Source organism: Grammomys surdaster, unplaced genomic scaffold (assembly GCF_004785775.1).
Source record: "Grammomys surdaster isolate TR1022 unplaced genomic scaffold, NIH_TR_1.0 66, whole genome shotgun sequence".
Classification (NCBI taxonomy): domain Eukaryota; kingdom Metazoa; phylum Chordata; class Mammalia; order Rodentia; family Muridae; genus Grammomys; species Grammomys surdaster.
In genome coordinates this window covers 14750076-14768916 of record NW_021604568.1, presented here as the reverse complement: position 1 = coordinate 14768916, position 18841 = coordinate 14750076, and the positions used below count along the sequence as shown (strand labels likewise).

General features: G+C 41.2%; 1 protein-coding gene across 3 annotated transcripts in view; it reads right to left on the bottom strand.

Moving 5' to 3' along the window:
- Window positions 1–18841, bottom strand: part of Vti1a (vesicle transport through interaction with t-SNAREs 1A) — a 302888-nt gene that overhangs the window by 213203 nt on the left and 70844 nt on the right. For all 3 annotated transcript variants that reach the window (XM_028775171.1, XM_028775164.1, XM_028775180.1), the window contains exon 5: window positions 13313–13397. In XM_028775171.1, coding sequence (XP_028631004.1) covers window positions 13313–13397 — 85 coding nt within the window. The remainder of the gene's footprint in view (window positions 1–13312; window positions 13398–18841) is intronic.

Genomic DNA, 18841 nt, shown 5'->3' with positions numbered 1-18841 from the left:
TCTCTCTCTCTCTCTCTCTCTCTCTCTCTCTCTCTCTCTCTCTTATGTGTATTTGTATATGCAAGTGTGTGTGTGTGTGTGTGTGCTAGTGCACATGTCCATGTACACATGCATCTATGTGTATGGGTGAATCATCTACATGGCAGTCAGAAATAATCTTGGGTGACATCCTCAGAAATGTCACTTAATTATTCTTTCCTTCCTTCCTTCCTTCCTTCCTTCCTTCCTTCCTTCCTTCCTTCCTTCCTTTCTTTCTTTTCTTTCTTTTTTGAAAAAACAGAAATAGGTCTCTCCCTGGCCAGAAACTCTCAGAGCAGGCTAGGCTGGCAGGCCAGAGAAACTCGGAGACCTGTCTGTCTCTACTTCTTTACTGCTAGGATTACAAATGCAGACTATCACACATGGCTTTTTGGTGTGGGTTCTGTATACTGGATTTAGGTCTTTCTCCTTGTGAAATAAGCACTTTACCAACCTTACTTCCTAGCACTTGGCACATTTTTTATTAACTGAAATCAATATGGTATTAGTATTTCCTTAGTTTTAAACTAATGTCCTTTTTCTGTTTCAGGATCTCATCAAGGGTAACATATTACTTTTAGATATCAAGTTTAAAGTTCCCTTTGTACAGTTTGCAATGTACTTCACACATGCTTTAGAAATGGAATATGTAAATTTACAGAGTTTAATCTATTGTCAACAGTTAGATAAAAATACATGCAGAAGAATTATCTTTTGTTACAGATCTAAGGAATATAAATTTATTTGAGAAGTGAATAAATAGAAGTGCCTGGTAGAAAAGAAAGCAAACAAGATTGGATGTCTTAATGCATATATTAATGTTGATATAGACACCAGGTATTAAAGTCTTGTTTGTCACAAATGCTAGAAAAATCCCAAGCACACGTATGGCCTCTCATCAATCTATCCACCCTTCCACACTGCACTCCTCCCAGTCAGGTGTGAGCCGCTTACGAGGCAGTGAGGTACACAAGAAACAGACAGTCCGCTTACAAGGCAGTGAGGCACACAAGAAACAGACAGTTCGCTTACAAGGCAATGAGTGAGGTACACAAGAAACAGACAGTTTGGCTGGGGCTCAGCTCCCCTCAGTTCCTTCTCCCTGTTTTTACATATAATAAAAGGTGAAAACAGGGTCTTCCCTACATGGTTTGCTTCTTTGGACACCATTATCCCATGCAGCCACTGCCACTGGGCTACAGGCAGAACCTATGTGGAACTTCAAGGGCATGTGTCTTCCTTCATTTCTCAGCTTTGCTGATGGCCAAATGTAGAAGACTCTAGCCTAGAGCAGGGCAGGGCAGGGCCTCAGGAGGAGAAACTTGAGTTTCTGAAACACTACATGGAAGGCTGTCTGCTCACCTACAACACCTGCATTGGACTTTCCCAAAAGATAAACAAGCATCAGTGTGTGAGGCCACTGTGAGAACTACAGTCTATTTGTCGTAGTCAGCCAGGAGTCCTACTATGAAGCCAGTGCAAGTGGAAATGTTGACTGAGCACTTGTGCTGCTGTTTATAGTTTTTTTCCTTCTCTACCTACAACAGCCTGCACACACAGGACCTGGAAAGCTGGTTTATACACTAGGAAAGAATCAGGAAGGTTAAGGAAATTGCTCCATCTCGGCTATTAAGTGGGAAGGCTATCGATTGAGCCTGTGTCTGTCTAGCTGCAAAGCTCAGTGCACACCCTACCTTGTTCTAGAGTAGGTGATGTAACCTGACCCATGGAGGTGAGCCCACGGTCCTACACATCCGACTTTCATCCTCAAAGGAGAATGAAAACAGTCCACGCATTTGCCTCACTTCTGATGTGGAAGACATGGGACTCCCAATTTACAGGAGGCAAGCACGAGGCGATTAGCTTGTCTGATGTTGTTAGCATTTTTCAGATCAAGACACAACTTTGGAAGAGAGATACACTGCCCCTTTGTAACCTGCTGATAATCTTACAGTGTTTAATTTGAGCAGAGTCTGGCAACTTGCGGAGGGCACGAAAAAGCTGCTGCTCCACAAGGTTTACAGTTAACAAAAGGAGAACAGAAGGATGTACTTGTTCTCACAACAGCATAAATTTAAAGAACTATATGGGGTGTGCGTTCTACAGGAAGTCCAAGTAGGAAGAAAAATGAAACACTATACCGTGCACACAGCAATAAAGATGAGGGTTCATTGTAGTGGGGTAAAGTCACAGCTGGCAGGCAATGTGAAGGAGGCAGTAAGACATTTGGTCCATCTCCACATTTAACTTTTAGAGACAGTGTAGTGGCTTTTCTAAAAGTCTCCTTTTCATATTAACAAAGTCACTCCAGTCAGTTTCTTTAACTTGCCCACATGAAGACTTTGAATGACTTTGTAAGAGACATCTGATAACCAACTATAGTCAGAAAAACCATCGTCCCTTCTATACCTGCGCAGATTTCTTAGGGTAGAGTGGGCTGTTTGTTTTTATTTGGAGGGGGTGTTTGTTTTAATGACAGGTCTTTATCATCAAGAGATCTGCACAGAACACTGAACATTATAGATCATTCAAAGACACACTGACAGGAGAGAGAAACAAAATGCAAGGCCACTCCCCCACGAAGCACAAACTAACACCTGTTGGGAAAGTAGTTAGGAATCCGTCAGCTCAATCTGAGCCAATAATTTCCACTTCAGCTAAATGAATCTGCTGACCGACATCATGAAATGACGATGTAAATCAGCACTGATGGCGGTTTGTCTCTATTTGTATCTCCATGGGTACTTCACCTTCAGGCCACAAGACAGAGCCAGGGAAGACAGATGGACTACCCAACACTGGGGCAAGTTTCTCCTCTGTCTCACTTCCACGTACAAATTCAGCTGATAACATTAACTTACCCAGCATTCTTCTTGCTATGCTAAAAATGAACCACAACCCAGTGGGTGTCCAACAAACTCCATTAAGATTTCTTAAGGGCCCCAAAGTGCTAAACAACTATCAAGAACCCACTGTGATCTGTTTAAGTGTGTATGTTGCCAGTAACTTTGAAAATAGGTATAGAAGATTAGCTGAACCCTGAGGATGTTTTCTGAAGGCAGATATGGAAGCTCCTACTGTACCCGAGGACACTGGATAGTAAACGGAAAAAAACTGAGAGTGTGGAAGGAGAGGTCAGGACTAATTACCCAGCAAGGGGCAGTCTCTAAAGGCTTGCTTCCTTGTCAGGTTTTAGGGTAGTTTCTCCCCGTCTTTAAATAAACAGGTATTTATTTAACTACGATTTAGAATTTATATCTTAAGACACAAAAGGGCAACACAGTGCCATCATGAAAGTGGGCCCACCACGACAGCCTCTTTGATAAGGGCTTTCCTTGGAAAGATGTATCCTTCGATGAAAAAAAAAATATTTTTTAATGTTAACTTTGTTCTTCTGTGGCAACGTTGGAAAACACTGTAGCCCAACAGGAAATACAGACGAAAGCTTCAAATGTGGAGCACGCACAAAAAGCCATTTGTAAAGCTCATGCCCGTCAAGTTCTCCACTCCGGTAAGTGGTACACAAAGTCTTAGACCAACATCAACCCACGCTGTGAGATCTCTGAAGCACCCACCTCAAAAACTCCTGTAATACATAAACACAGCAGAAAAGAAAACTTCTAGGCACTACAAGTCAAACTCAAAGAAAAAGAAACCTGATTTTATTTTATTATTTTTTAAACACTCTAGAAAGTTATATGAGAACCACACAACAAGGTCATACGCTTAACAACCCTAGCATTGTATCCAAAAGCAAGCCGGCGTGGCTGCTGTCTCTATGCTTGTCATTCTTTTCGAAGCTCACAGAGACACGTGGGATAAGGATGGATGGCTTCATATGTAGCTTACAAACCAACTGGAAAAGTGACAGGCATTGTAGGATAGGGTACCTTTAAAAATGAGTATGGTGCTTTTGAATGGATTACAAATGAATGCTATGAATTCTCCTGGATCACTTAAGGAGAAGGTTCTCCAAAGACAGTTCAAATGACATCCTTTTTCTACCATTATGAAGCTCTCCAATATCCCAGAGAATCTTATAAAGTAAAGACAAGAACGGTTTAGCAAGGTTCTATTAGGGCATTGCCCCAAATGAAAATCTCCTCTGTCCTTCACTTGCAAGTCCCAGCTCTTAAGACACGTAAGACTTTAGCAGTTGGTAATTATAAAGTCAGTGGTTAAATACGAATTTTAAAATGACTTATTTGTTTGGACAGTTTTACAGCTGAGTAGACTTGTAAAAACTTACAAGATAATGAATGGCAAGCAACATGCTTCTCACATTCAAGAAGAGAAATGCTATCCCTGCAGAAACACCCTTTGGGTTCTGTAGACTGTCATCCACAGTACCAAATAGAGGACCTTTTCCTACAGATAACTTTCTGCATCAATGGTTTATTTTCCTTTCTATAGCAAACAATTTTCTCTAAAATACACATACCTTGTCAGAACAAATGGCTAATAACAACCTCATTGTGGAATCCTTTTTCTGTTCTTGCCTGACAGAATAGCAAAGTATTAATGTGTTACTTCTGCAATAATTCGGACATGACAGACAACAGTGGCTTTCTGGATTACCACCTGCACTTAAATCAAAGGACCTAGGCCAATAACTGGAAGCAGTGTTTGTGGAGGTAGTTCCTTCTACTCAGACAAGCCAGGACTATAACGCTAGATGTGTCTTATGTCCCTGTGAGTTTGGATGAAGGAGAAACCCAGCATTCCCCTTCCACGTCATCTTACTCTCTTCTTACCATGAGGGGACATCAGAGATCTCCCTCTAGCAAGTGACAGCAACTCTGAGGGCAGGATGACACACCTCTGGCTCTAAGTCCCCAGGTCTTACCAAAGGCTTTGTCAGTGTGTTATGGGGTAGGGGAAGATCCACATTCTGAATTTCCTGAAGGAGGGACTGGCTTTGCTATTAGCTAACTTAAAGTCTGCTAAAAAAAAAAGGTTTCCTGTATTGTTTTCTATCACTATGTTATACTTCACCAATAATCTTTTCTGTGTCCACTGAACATATTTAATAGCTTACTAAAATTTTTTTACACTTATTTATTTTGAGGAGTATATGCCATAGCAAGCATACTGGGGACAAAAGGTAATTTGTGGAAGTCAGTTCTTTCCCTCTACCATGTGGGTTCTGGGATGTAAATGAGATAGATTCCAGTGTGGTGCCTGGTACCTTTATCCACCGAAACAACTCTTGGCCCCCATTTGATGATTTATGTTTTTGAGTGAAACCATTGCATTGTAAGTATATGTGTGTACACACACACACACACACTCTAAACAACTCAAAATATTTCCTCAAGGGGAGAGTGAGGTGAGAAAAGAAGAATGAGAATACATAAAAGAGGTAGGAAACATTAGTAAATATGGAAGAAAGCATTTAAATGACAAAGACAGTAGCTCTAAGTATGGTAAATGTTTTATCTAAGTAAATGCTTCTGAAACTGGCTACAGTTGCCAAATGAGTTTACACACGTTGATTAGAGCAGTTAACAATGAAGCAAGCTCAAATCCAAGAAGACGGGTGATAGTATTGGGCTGATGCCCTTCCATCTTCCCTATGAGACCCCATGAAGGTCTGAGGGAGAACCCAGTAGCTGCCTGGTCATGGCTCTCAGATGAGGATACAAAAGAAATGATGCTGGTCTGTCGTCACTGTCACAGAATGTCCAAGGCCATCAACCTGCAAGGAGACAAGGTTAGTCCTGGCACACGGCTTCAGCCCATAGCTGCCAGTGGCCAGGAAGAGCACCATGGCAGGAGTAGGACAAAGAACTGTTCACTCATGGTGGTGAGGCCAACAAAGGCCTTGGTCTCCCTCTCCCCTTCCAATCCATCTGCTTGTCTGTCTGTCTGTCTGTCTGTCTGTCTGTCTGTCTGTCTGCCTGCCTGTCTGCCTGCCTGCTTGTCTGCCTGTCTGCTTGTCTGCCTGTCTGCCTGTCTGTCTTTCCTTCTTTCTTTCTTGTTTCTCTGTGTAGCCCTAGATGTCCTGGAACTTGCTATGTAGACCAGGCTGGCTTTGAACTCATAGAGACCCATCTGACTCTGCTTCCTGAGTGCTGGGATTAAAAGCATGCACCACCACCTCCCAACTGGGTTTTCTTTTTCAAAGGAGGTAATCTTCATAGAAGAGAATCGGGGTGCCAAGGAAATGCTCAATCAGAGTATGACAAATCTACTGGGCCAACTTTATAACAAAACTTGGGTAAAAAAAAAACACTTTCTTTTATGTAACTAAATTTCCAGTGTGCAGCACTGGATGGCTGTATTCTTACAAAGTTGATCATTTCATATCCTGATTAGGATACGTATATCCTAATTCTAATATAAGTATCCTAAGGATACTTATATCCTAATTCTGGTGTGTGCTTTTACTCAAGGAAAATCAGTGAAGTTACAGTGAATAGAGGGAAGCATGTTTGACTAGGGCAGCGTGGAGGACTTGAGGTTACTGGATGAGTTAGCAGCAGTTCCACTTCCTGAACAGTTTTCCTACCGATGATAAAATACACAACGTCTATGTAAGAGTGTCCTCCTATCCAATGCCACCAACAGTTAGATGAACGAATTCTGGGGCATTCATCATGCCACAGGGAATGTGTGTGCTAACTCTTCGTTGCTATCTGCCTCATTCTGTCATGTATATATTTTAAGCCGTGTGATCCATTCATATGCAGGAATGCATGCGCATCATGTGTGTGCCTGGTGCCATGGAGGTTAGAAGGGGTCTCATATCCCCTGAAACTGGAGTTACAGATGACTGAGAGCCAGCATGTGGGTGGCTGGGCATCAAACCCAGATCCTCTACAGAAGCAAATAGTGCTCTAACCACTGAGCATCTCTCCCACCTGAGACCTACCAACTGTTTTGTAAATACATTTTGATAAAGACACATATACATAAGAGTTTATGAAGCTTTGTCTAGTTCCACAAAATACTAAATGTTGACACTATAAAGTAGTCACCTCACAGGGCCTGAACGCCGATTACCATGAATCATGGCTGAGCACACTGAAGTGCCTGCCTGCCTCCAGCAGTGGACCTGAGAGACCCAGAGGCTTGCTCCTAACAACACTGACGAGGACACCAGGATGGGGGCTTCAATAGCACTGGGCAGTAAAACCCGATGTGTTTCCTCTTTAGGTAGGTGGGAGATTAATCAAGGAGCAATAAATACTTATACTAAGAATCTCCCAGATGAAAGATTACAAAGGGGGGAAGTGCTGGTTTTGTGGGCAATTTCCATAACTCTTCTCTCTAGAGATGTCACCACAGTCTGTGTCTCACACGCACATCAACAACCCACCAACATCTTACCAACAATCCAATATCCAGCCTAGCTCTATCACAAACATCACTTCCAGCTTAATAGACTGGCCACTATGTAAGTAATGATTATCAAGTCCACATTTGTTCAGAGAGGTTCCTAAGGAAGAACAGTCAAGAATCCATGCCAGGTCACTAAAACCCATTATATAAATGTATGAAACTGGAAGAAATTAGTTTTCAGACCAGTGAGATTCTGGCTCCATGTTTCTGAAAGTCTTTTAGAATGGCTTGTAATCTTTCTGATATCTCTGTCACCAAATTTATCCATTAATGACTTTAATTAACAAAAGGAAAGAGTCTAGATTGGTACAGTAAGATTCCTGATCTCTCTCTGGCTTCTCTCTGTGTCCCTCCACTCCTACGTCCCTGTCCTTCACAACTCAGAAGAGGCCACTTGCCTGTTCATGGTCCTCTTAAGACCTTTACCCAGAGTAAAACCCAGATGCCGCCAGAGTCTGCACCGCTCAGACTCTGCTGGACCTGTGGGCTGTCTGTGTTTACTTCCCATCATCTGTTCACTCCCAAACAGCACATTTAAGGATTCTCATGCTCACTGCCACTTCTTTCTGGAGCCATCCGCCCAGACTGTCTTAGGGATGGCATCTCTGTACCACTTGACACTCAGCGGCAGCTTCTGGCCACACCATAGCCCACATCAGTTGTCATTGTCTGCTTAGAGCGCTGAGCCTGTCAGCCGTTACAGCTTACCTCACCTGACCACTATGTGAAACCGCCCACTACATTAGTTTATTAATTTTTAAAATGTCTAGTTTAATTGACCTTTCCTCTTACTCATAGACTGCCTAAAAATAAGTGTCTTGCTTCTTTTTCTCACATGTGCACCTGTGAAATCAATCATATCTCTTGTGGAACCAAATAATCTGGCTTACTGTTCCTAGTTTCATAAATGTGGCAAAATGATATTACTTCTCTGTACCTTCTTTTCTCTTCTACAAAAATAAGTGAATGAGGAGGGAAAAACTAAGAGTATAGAATAATGAGGTGTCACATGGCCTATGTCACATGATTAGCAGGCTTTATGTCACTTCTCACAGGCTTTGTCCCTAGCCCATATACAGCCCTGGGTGAAGGTTTAGAGTACTTCACTCTCAGGCAGGAGCTGAAGAAGTGCAGTTCCTTCTCAAGAGATCAGTGGCTACTACTTCCCTGCCTCTTGGCTGCAATGAAGTGTCAAGATGAGCGAGCACAAGCGAGGCTGAGCCTAGGCAGTCTTGGTAACTGCAGTGAAGAATGTCAACACATGGGGCTTGGGGTGCTTTGAGCTGGGCTAAGGCAAGGTCTGCAAATAGCTTACATCATGATCAAAACTTAAGCCAATGAGCACCTGCAATGTACAGCTCCAGGACGCTCTGAAGGTGGCGCAAGCCCATGTGGGGAACAGCAGGGACAGTCACAGGACAAGGACTGCATTCCTGTCCTCCCACAGCCCTCTCTCAGCCTCTTTCCTTCTGTGCCGACTGTGACCGTGGATGTTTATTTGAAAGGGGAAAATAGCAACCTAAGAGTAAAAGGCAGATGACCCATCATTTAAATCCTGACCATCAACAAGATGGCTATCACCACAGCTAATAATCATACCCCTTAGTAAATGGAGAAGGGAGAGGCATTCTTCTCTTCAAATATTCTAGAAGAGAACTCAGAAGTCACGCCAAACTATATCAACCCAATGCTTCATGGGACCAGCATCGTATCTAGTCCTTAATGACTACTTCCAAAGCAGCTTATGAATGTGTGTGCTAATTGTCTTTCTTGATGTCAAGTCTTACCTTGGAATGACCTCGTATCAGCTGGGGTGTGCATGTGTGTATGCATTTGCATGTGTGTAGGCCAGAAGATAACCTTGGATGCTGTTCTACACAATACCATCTACTTTGTTTTTGAGACAAGGTCTCTCACTGGCTAGTCAGTAAGCTAAGCTGCCCAACCAGCAAGCCTCAAAGATCCACCAGTCTCCACCACTCAAATACTGCACTTAGACAGTCAAATGTGCCATTACACCGTTCTTGTTTTATTTTGTTTTGTTTTAACATATGTTAAGGGTTTTGAACTGAGGCCCTTTTCGAGCACGACAAGCACTTTACCAATAGAGCATCAGCTCTTTAATGTTACAAATTACCAAATTCAGTTAGACTTGTCCTTTCTTTATCAAATTCAACTAACTTTTAACTTGGTCAGTTATCGCCAACAGAGAGAGATCCAGGGAAGTAGCTTGATGACCATTAAACTCAGAGCATATCAGAGAGAAAATGATAAAGTGATCATACACTGTGGGCATATGCCCTCTGCTCAATGACTGCTTGAGAAAGAGATAATATTCACAAATAACTTTAAAATGTCAACAGTGATGCAAGAACTTTTAAAGATGAATGTCATAATTTGTCAGGAAGTAACTAGAGATTAACACTACATACTCCCTAATCTAGGCAACCCTATCCTAGATAGCACTCTTTTTAGGATCTTGTCCATTATCACCATCAAAATAATAAACAGAAAAGTTAAATTTTCTGTTAAAACTGTTGCCAATTATCTTGAACCTTAACTATTTTTTTTAACTGATGGCCATCTGTTAAAATGCTAAATATTTTATAGCGCTACCTTGTTTCTATGCACTTAAATAGAGAGGATCTTATTTTCCTTCCTAACATCTTATGAAACAGAAAGAGCCTAGTGTCAAGTGTCCATCTGGCTAAGTATGAGAACGCACGCAGATTGGGGACCTGGTTCTCAGGGCTGCACAGCTGACCAATGACAGCATCAACAGTCAATCTTCTCCCTTCAACTCATTCACAACATTGGGCAATAGTTCCTAGATTACTGTGCTCAAATAAAATGTCAAATACTCCAGAGAGGGCGAGAGCAATGGCTCAGCAGTGATGAGCACTGCTGCTCTCCAGAGGACATAGGTTCATTTCCCAGCACCCATCTGTAACTCTGGTTCTAGGAAATCCAGTGTTCTCTCCTGGCTTCCAGAGGCACCAGCGTGCATTCAGTGAGTGTAGACACACGTTCAGAGAACATGTTCGCACACATAAAATAAAAACAATTAAAAAATATGTCCAAAGCCCCACACAGGGTGGCCACATTCACTGCTCTTTAAGTAAATACATCAAACTTGTGTCTACTGCTACTATCATGTCACTAAACTGTCCGTGTTTATCTGACCTTATAACACAAAACTGTCATTTAGACAAAATGCCATTCTTAAATTGATAGAATATGCATTTTGGGAAGCCTTTATATTCTCCTTATGTTCTAACTTTTTCAGAACCCCTCTAAGTGTGGTGCTAACTCCAGACTAAGGCAGTTCTTGGGCAGCATACCCTCCTGGGTACTGCTTTAAAGGTCAGTTAGCTCTGCCCCTCCCCCTTGCATTTCATCATTTTGAAACCACTGAGTGCTGAGTTTTTCCTCTTGTAAGTGGGGAAGCTCAGTGGTAGAGTACTTGGCTACCATGCATCAGAGTCCGGATTTTATCTTCAACATTATTTTTAAAATCTGGGATAGAGAGAGGGGGAAGACCTGAGTTGGAAAGAATGCTTGTCTAGTATGCACAAAGCTTTGAGTTCTGTCTCAAGCACTACATTTCTGGTATGGTGTGTAGCTGCGACCCTTGAGAAGTGGAGGCAAGAAGGATCCCAAGTTCAAGGCTATTCTTAGCTTAAGAGTGAGTTTTAGGTCAGCCTGGACTCTATGAGACCCTCTCTGAAAAACTGCTCTATTCCCTTTCATATGTTGTTCTTCTACTGTCTACAGTGAAATGATGAGATTTAATATTCATATATGGTCAGGACACAAAGCTGTTGACATGAGTACAGTGAGCACTGGCAGGGACTCAGGAAACATACGTGACACAGTACCTACCACGGTGGATTGTAAAAGTAGGCAAGTTACTTCTTTCCCACTCCACCTTCAAACTTATTCAAGCAAATGCATAAGTAAGCCGATGCTTGTCCAAACACAGGCTGGGCACATCTGTCCTAATTCTCATTTGTGTTCCTCCTCTCGGACCTAATTCTGTAGTCTGCCCAAAAAGCCCAAACTTTGTGACATACACACATTTGATTTTATAGCCCGCCACTGTCCTCTCAGCACTGTGCTCCTCGTACATCAGAAGGAATAACTAGCAGCTCTGATACTGTCTTACAACCACGGTCGGTGCACGGTCTTCTCATAAGGGCCAGATTCTTTGATGATCCTTCAGTTTGGGGAAAGGGCCACATGGATAGTGAAGTGAGAGGCTGAGATAGCCACCGAAGGCCCAGCCAATCAAGACCCTGAGGTCACTGGCACAGGAAGACTATCTACACATTCAAGCCCAAGCCAAGCCCATGGAGTTCATCGATGGAGGCTTGACAAGAAGGGCCCTTCTTTAATCAATGTAAAGTTCAGTACAGACAGTACCACAGCTGCCAAGAACTGTCCAAATAGTACACCCTCTTTCTAGTCCTTTAAAACATACAAATTTCACACACAACAAAAAATACTTTTTATAAGATAATCATGTATCTATCATCAAATGGCCACACAATAACAATACATACATTTCTACATGTATTTTATAGCATATAAAATACTTTAACATAAATATGCTATATCTTAAGACTTCTGAGATGTGTGTTTTACTTCTATTTTATTGAAGAATGAAGAGGCTCAGGGAAGTGAAATGATTCTCTCGGCGTCAGAGAAATAAGAGAATTGGAAGGTGGCTCCTTCCATTGTTCATTTATCTCCCCAGAGTTTTCTCTAAGGGTGAGCTCCAAACCAAAGGGGCCCTGTCAGGACAGACAGTCCGCTTGTCAATAACTTCAGGAAAGCATCAGTGAACAGTGGTAAAAGCTGGGAGCATGGTGGTCTTCTTCAGCTTCCTCAGCATTAATGAACGCACAGTCTTCTTCCTAGGTTCCTTAGAATGCAGCACAAACCAACCGATCCAAGGTAGCCGAGGAGCAGGGCAGGCGCACTGGTCACTCATAAAAGCCACTACTTGCAAACACTTTCATTACACTCACTCTGCAGACAGCAGATGTTTTGGTAATGCTACATTTTTTTTTTTTGCAGGAAAATTCTGTTAGTCACATATTTTTGTGGTTTATACACTGGGCAAGAACAATTTAAAATATGCAAAAGACATAATTTATAGTTTAGAAAACAAAAGGTATAGTTGAAAAATAAAGAACTCATAAAAGCCTAAGTATTAATGATGCTTGTTGTTTAAAAACACTGCATAAAATACACGCACACTTACTCTATAAAATACACACACACACACACACACACACACCTGTCTATTTTTAATAGACTGGCCTTAGGAAAATTAGGATGATCTTCTTTGCGATATGACTACTGTTAGTTCAGCCTAAAAGTTTGACTGCATGTAGTTTAAGTACATAATCATGAATATTAACTTTGTTGTTCTATAGATATTTTCATATGTGGCCAGAGGTTCTGTTTGTGGCTTTTATAAAATAGAGTCATTACAGGGGCCATTTCCAACACTGAGAAAAACAAGGGAAGTAAACTAGGTGTTGTTACATCTTTGTCCTAGGCTCCTATCATTCAGAATGATTAAAATGTTAATTTTTACACATGTGACTAAAACCCAAGCCACAAACAAGGGAGACTCTCCATCATTGCGGGTGGGTAAACTGACAAGTGTAACTGCACATTAAGACAAATGTAGAATTTAGACAAAGTATCCAGTCTGCTTTCAGATGTAGACTTTCAAACCTCAGGAAGGTTTTCAGTAGATGTCATGCCTTTTAACTTGAAAAAAGATAAGCGCAAATAAGCTCCCAATTGTCTCCCCAATATGTAAACCACATCTCGGGCTGCTGTCTCTGCTGCTCCTTTGAAGTTCTGCTGAAATGTCATGTGTTGTGAAGACTGCTGTGCATAAGCAAGACAATTTGCTCACTTTCAGAATTCTTACCGGTCTCCACTGCTATCTGGTATCCAGCCTCTAGTCTCCGAGATGACCTTTCCAGCCTCTCCGTGTTATCCAGCAGATGTGCCCTCTGAAAGGAAGGGGGAGTCAGGAGGATGGCTACAATGTTCTTTTTTGCCTTTTTAAAATATAATGCCTTTGTATGTCTTAACACTAGGGTGTGGAGGGTGTCTACAACCCATTACAGTTAAATTTTAGCACACAGTTCTTCAGAGGAAACATAACAATAGATAGATTTCCAATCAAACATGAGTGGACCATCCACTTATTCGATTTTTGTTGTTTCTTGCTTGTTGGTTGGTTTTGTTGTTTCTCCTTTTTTTTTAAAGGGATCCCATATTGTGAGTAGATAAACAAATCTTAATCCGCAACACAGAGAAATGCATGAAGACCAGAGCCAACTGGATCTTTCCTATTTTAACATAGAGGAGACACACGCACAGTGATCCTTCTCTGTGTTTAGTTTTATAAAATGCAGTCATTTCCAACATTTATTTGGTCCTTTGGCTTTTGCAGATCATAATTTCTAAACAGGAACTTTTTATTTTTAAGAGAATGTTTCTTATTTTGGATGTGTAGCAAAATGACACACGGAACAACAGTGCTACTGAAACAGAATATTAAACAGCACTGTTAGCTCAAAGACAACACAGGACAACCAGCAAGGCACAGGGAACACATGGGATTTACATGGAGGTGCATAACTGCCAATGAATCTCCAAACATATGATGCTGGGATTAAAGTGAACTACTAGCACATAGTATTTTGGACTATGAACTAAAATTAGAATCAACTCTTAGAAATAAAATTATACACAGCTCTCTTATATTACATCTGATGGGGAAATTAGAACACTTCTCTAATATTCTAGACTTCCCTTTCTGCACTGAGACCCTATAAGTGTTTTTGATCCCACAACAGGATCCCACGATATTCAGGTTACCAAACATATTCCTAGGTTAGCCATGTCAATGGATGGCATATGCATGTGGCACACATGTACAGATGTTGAGATACTTAGAAATATATGAATATGTGTGCCTGTATATTTGGAGGTGGGGCTGCTTAAGTATTTGTATAAATTAGTATCGTTTGCCCTCAAAGCAATGTTGGTCAAAGAGAAAGGAACATGCAACCACAACTCTACAACTTTGTGTTGTTGACAGATGTCACTTAAAATTGAAGCAATGCTTCCCGATAATAATAAAAAAGGAGGTGCCACATGCATTATCTGAGTGGCTGCCGAGTGAAATGATGTACCTTGCTCTAATGAGCCCCCATGGATCTTGGAGATGCAAGCTGTATTGACATGCACACTTAAGCTAATACACCTAGACCAGTGCCTCCAAGCTCCAGCAGCCAGGGATGCTGACAGAATATCTCGCTTCCATCTTCAAAGAAAGGAAGTGATTAGTATGTTATCATTACCATTCAAAACGTGATTTCCTTATTCCCTCCCGGCATAGGTGACACATCTGAGATGCGGCCAGACGTTAGAGGCAGCTAAAGCCACATCAAAGCTTTCCTTGAAAAATTTTTTGGGGGAAGGGTGGGGGAATCATTAAAACAATGCTTTTAGAACAGAGAGAAAGGACCTGATGTGAAGGTCAGGAAGCGGCAAGAGCAGCCCATAATAATTAATAGAGATGTCTCATATACAGTGCAGAAATTAAGAGAAATATTGCTCCTCCTTCTGGAAAATAAATTAAATAAATAAAACAGAGGAAGGAAGTAAAAATAAACTTCTTATGTCGCAAGAAAAGCAAAATTATGGAAGAAGAGCAGTGGTTATCCCTGTGCGTGCCAGGACGATTTCTAAATGAGACCTAACACTAGTACAGCTTGCCAGAAACTGTGCCTCTAAGTCTGATGCTCCTTCCATGCAGGTTTTGGGAGTGAAGACTGCTTTTCTCTCCTCTCAAGATTGTTTTCTACCTAAACAAAGGACATCAAACTGATAATTCTCTAAAAAACATCAATCCAATCTTAGAAAGCAAGAGTAATTCTGAATTTTAATCCAGACAAAGGACATTTTGGGCTTGTTTTCGTGTTGTATGAAATCCTAAATTCAAAGAAGGTATTTTGCTTAATAGAGATTTAAAAAAAAAATCATGCACCATACTGAAATTGGATCTTTCTCTATGTTAATAATATGATGGAAAAATTAAAGCATGCTACACAGGTGAATAAGGTATTTTAAATAAGAAACAATTTGGGGGATTCTAGACCTAAACAGGGAAACAAAATGTCACAATGGGCATTAAACACTGCACACTCTGTGCTAAGCAGTGGAAGTAACTGCTTCTTCCAGAGTGTTTCATTTTCTCAGAGAAAATCTGCACCCAAGAGGATGATCAGCTTACGGGCAGCTTCCCAGCAGGGTATCCCTTCACATTTTGAAACTTCTCCACTAAAGTCAAACTAAAATCAAGTTCTCGTCACAGCTGCGCTATTTACATTGTTCCCTCAGCTGTGTGCTGCCGTCCGTCCTTTAAATGAAAGACGATGCACTACAGTGGCGCACACAGGCTTTCAACCTGCCCGCTCGCTCCATCCCAAACTCCTTCTCTCACCCTCTTCTTGGCCCTTTTCAAAGGAGGTGAGTGAAGCTGCACAGGAGCTTCAGACGGAGCTCAGCTTGTGTGAGGGGCTGTGCAGAGTAGAAAGACGGGGCTGCAGGATTCCAACAGCTCGGCACAGCCAACACCAGAGCAGCTCTCTCTGCGCTACAACCCTGCCTCTAAGCAGACCCTAAAGAGAGCATTCCAAGGAAGGACAGGAACACTCAATTTCCAAACACAACAAAACACAGTGTCTTAGAATAGATACGTTCTTGTCTTTTTAAAAGAGGTACATGTAACATTCACTGTATGAGTCTGAACAGATCCTGACTGGGAGAAGAGCCCTCTGAGCTATCCAAATGCAAGTTCAGTCTGCATCACAAAATCCATAAACACTAGTACTACACCCAAGTCAGAGACACAGATAATCCAATTCCTGAAATTATCAGTCTATCGCCAAATGACAGTAATTCTAATACAGTGCAGCTTCAGAAGCATCAACTACTGCACTGAAACTGGTACAACTGCTAAGAAAGAAGACTAAGAGAAAAGATGGAGCAACAATACATGACACAGGATATGGGGATATGATTTCCAGCTTTTTGCATGAAGAATTCCTCGGATCCTGTACCACAGCAGAACAATGGGACCAAAATTGCCATGGTTATTATAACACACAGGAATTTATCTATCAAAACTCTGCAAATTCATGTATGAGAGCTTTGTGGAGTTTCTTTGCATGCAGTGTGTGTGTGTGTGTGTGTGTGTGTGTGTGTGTGTGTGTGTATGAGTACATTCAACTTTATTGTTCATTTCGTCAACATCTGGACATTCAAGTTCCTCTGCAAAGGGTAAGGATCTCTAAATACACAGGACAGACAGACACACCTCCCAGGAACAGTAATGTTTGTCATTACTCATTCAGAGAGTAATCAATACTGTGACAAATTACACTCATTTAGTATATGCACATATACTTATACTTTGATGTTGGAAAAGAAAAAAACAAACAAAATATGAGAGGCTATTGGTGTGTTCTTTCTTCAGCTTATATGCCATTATCACTTTTGCTGAGCTAAAGTCACTCCTGCAGAAGAGTTATTCAAACCACTGTCTACAAGCCTCGGGATCAACACCCCAAACACTCAACAGAATAGCTGTCCACCATGGAGGCCATCTAGGAAAGCTGTAGTCAATATGCTCAACCAAACGTAGAAGTAATTCAAACTACTCAGGCTGCAGTGAGCAAGAGGTCTGTTTTAACAGTAATATAGTCTTCTGTGTGGTGTCCTTGTGAAAAAAACCAAACTCAATGTTACTGAGTAAGATGTAATTATCTCTGAAAAAGTGAATCAAAGCATTTGTGGTGTGTCTGGACTTTGTGGAAAACAACAACAAACAGAATCACTTAGCCACTGTCACTGGTGCTGTGCAGGGACTCATCAGGCCACAGAAGACTCTGGAGCAGCGCAGTGCAACTGACTAACTCAGGAAAAGGAGAACACATCTAGGGGCCATTTCCTACAGGAAGGAAAATGCTTAACGGGGAAGCAAGCTTTCCTGCTCTAGGGTGTTCTTGTACCAGAGCAAGGGCGTTTACAATGTGTATGTGTTTCCCCATGGTGTTTTATACGGAACCCTGGAATCTAGCAAGTGGAGGGAGTTTTCAGTAAAATAAATCAGGATCAGGGGAAAAAAATGAAGTCATACTCACTTCATTGAGAAACCAACACAAATAAAAGAAACATGAAGTTAAAGCTCACACAATAACACAGCTCTGTACAGTTTTAGGACAAGCCTGCCTTGTTCCTCCATTTTTTGCTTTTTGGCTTTAAAAGATTAACTATCTTTCAGTGTCAACAAGGAACAGTGCCCCTACAACAACTAGAAACAGTTCTGAGAAGATGGTCAGAGGAGAAGACTTCTGAAGTCATAAAGTCAATAGTTTTGTCAAGTGTACATTTCCCTGGAAAAAAAAGTAATACAAGACCCCTCAGGTTTAGAAAATAAAATTTACAAGAAACAGCAAAACTAAGGAGGGAAAAGAAGCAAGCAAAAAAATCCTTACCTCTTCACGTAATTTTATCAACTGCACCATGAATGCACACACACAAAAGGAAGATAAAAAGGGGAGAAATGGCAGGAGAGAAAGATCAGTTGTGTGACAGGATACAGAATTAACATTGACAATTCATCTGTTTACATGTTTAGCATTTAAAAATCACAGACAAACACATTAAAAGAGCCCAAGCACAGACTACATGCGGAGGTTTTTGAACAAATAAAGATCACTTTCTCATACTGTCACATTAAACAAAGAGAATAGTGTGAAATTCTCTTTTAAAGTACATCTAAGAACCATCATGAAATAAAGGGGAACGACTTCACAGAAGTCTATATTATAAAAAAAGAAAACAAGTTTACTGCGTCTCTCTTCTAAGAACGCGCCATTAGAGAGCATTTGTATATACAAGGTTTCAGGACATTTCTCTACTCAGGGCCTTGACAACTGATTTCTGATTTTACCAACAAATGAAAATGATCAGTAGCTCACACTCTGGCTCCAGTTAAGTATGTAAAACAACAACAAAAATAACCTACTGTTATCTTCTGGCTAAACACCATATGTGCATGCATTGTAATGCTAAGACTACATTGGGATAACGTGTCAGCTGAGAACTAACAAAAGCACACATAAAGTACCTATCTCAACAATTACTGTCAAGATATGTGTTTTTTCTATAATAATGTATGACTCACTGAGTGTGCTTTTATTTGACTTTTTGTTTCTTCAATATCTAGTTATCTTCATCTTACAAACTAGGGCATATCAAAGAAAGGGGACCTCTTACTATGTCTATTCTGTGGTCTGCCTTCACTAAAATCAAATCAAACCCGCTCTCTCGGTTGTCACTGAGTTCTCTTACGGCGACATTTTAGTTCCTACCTTTT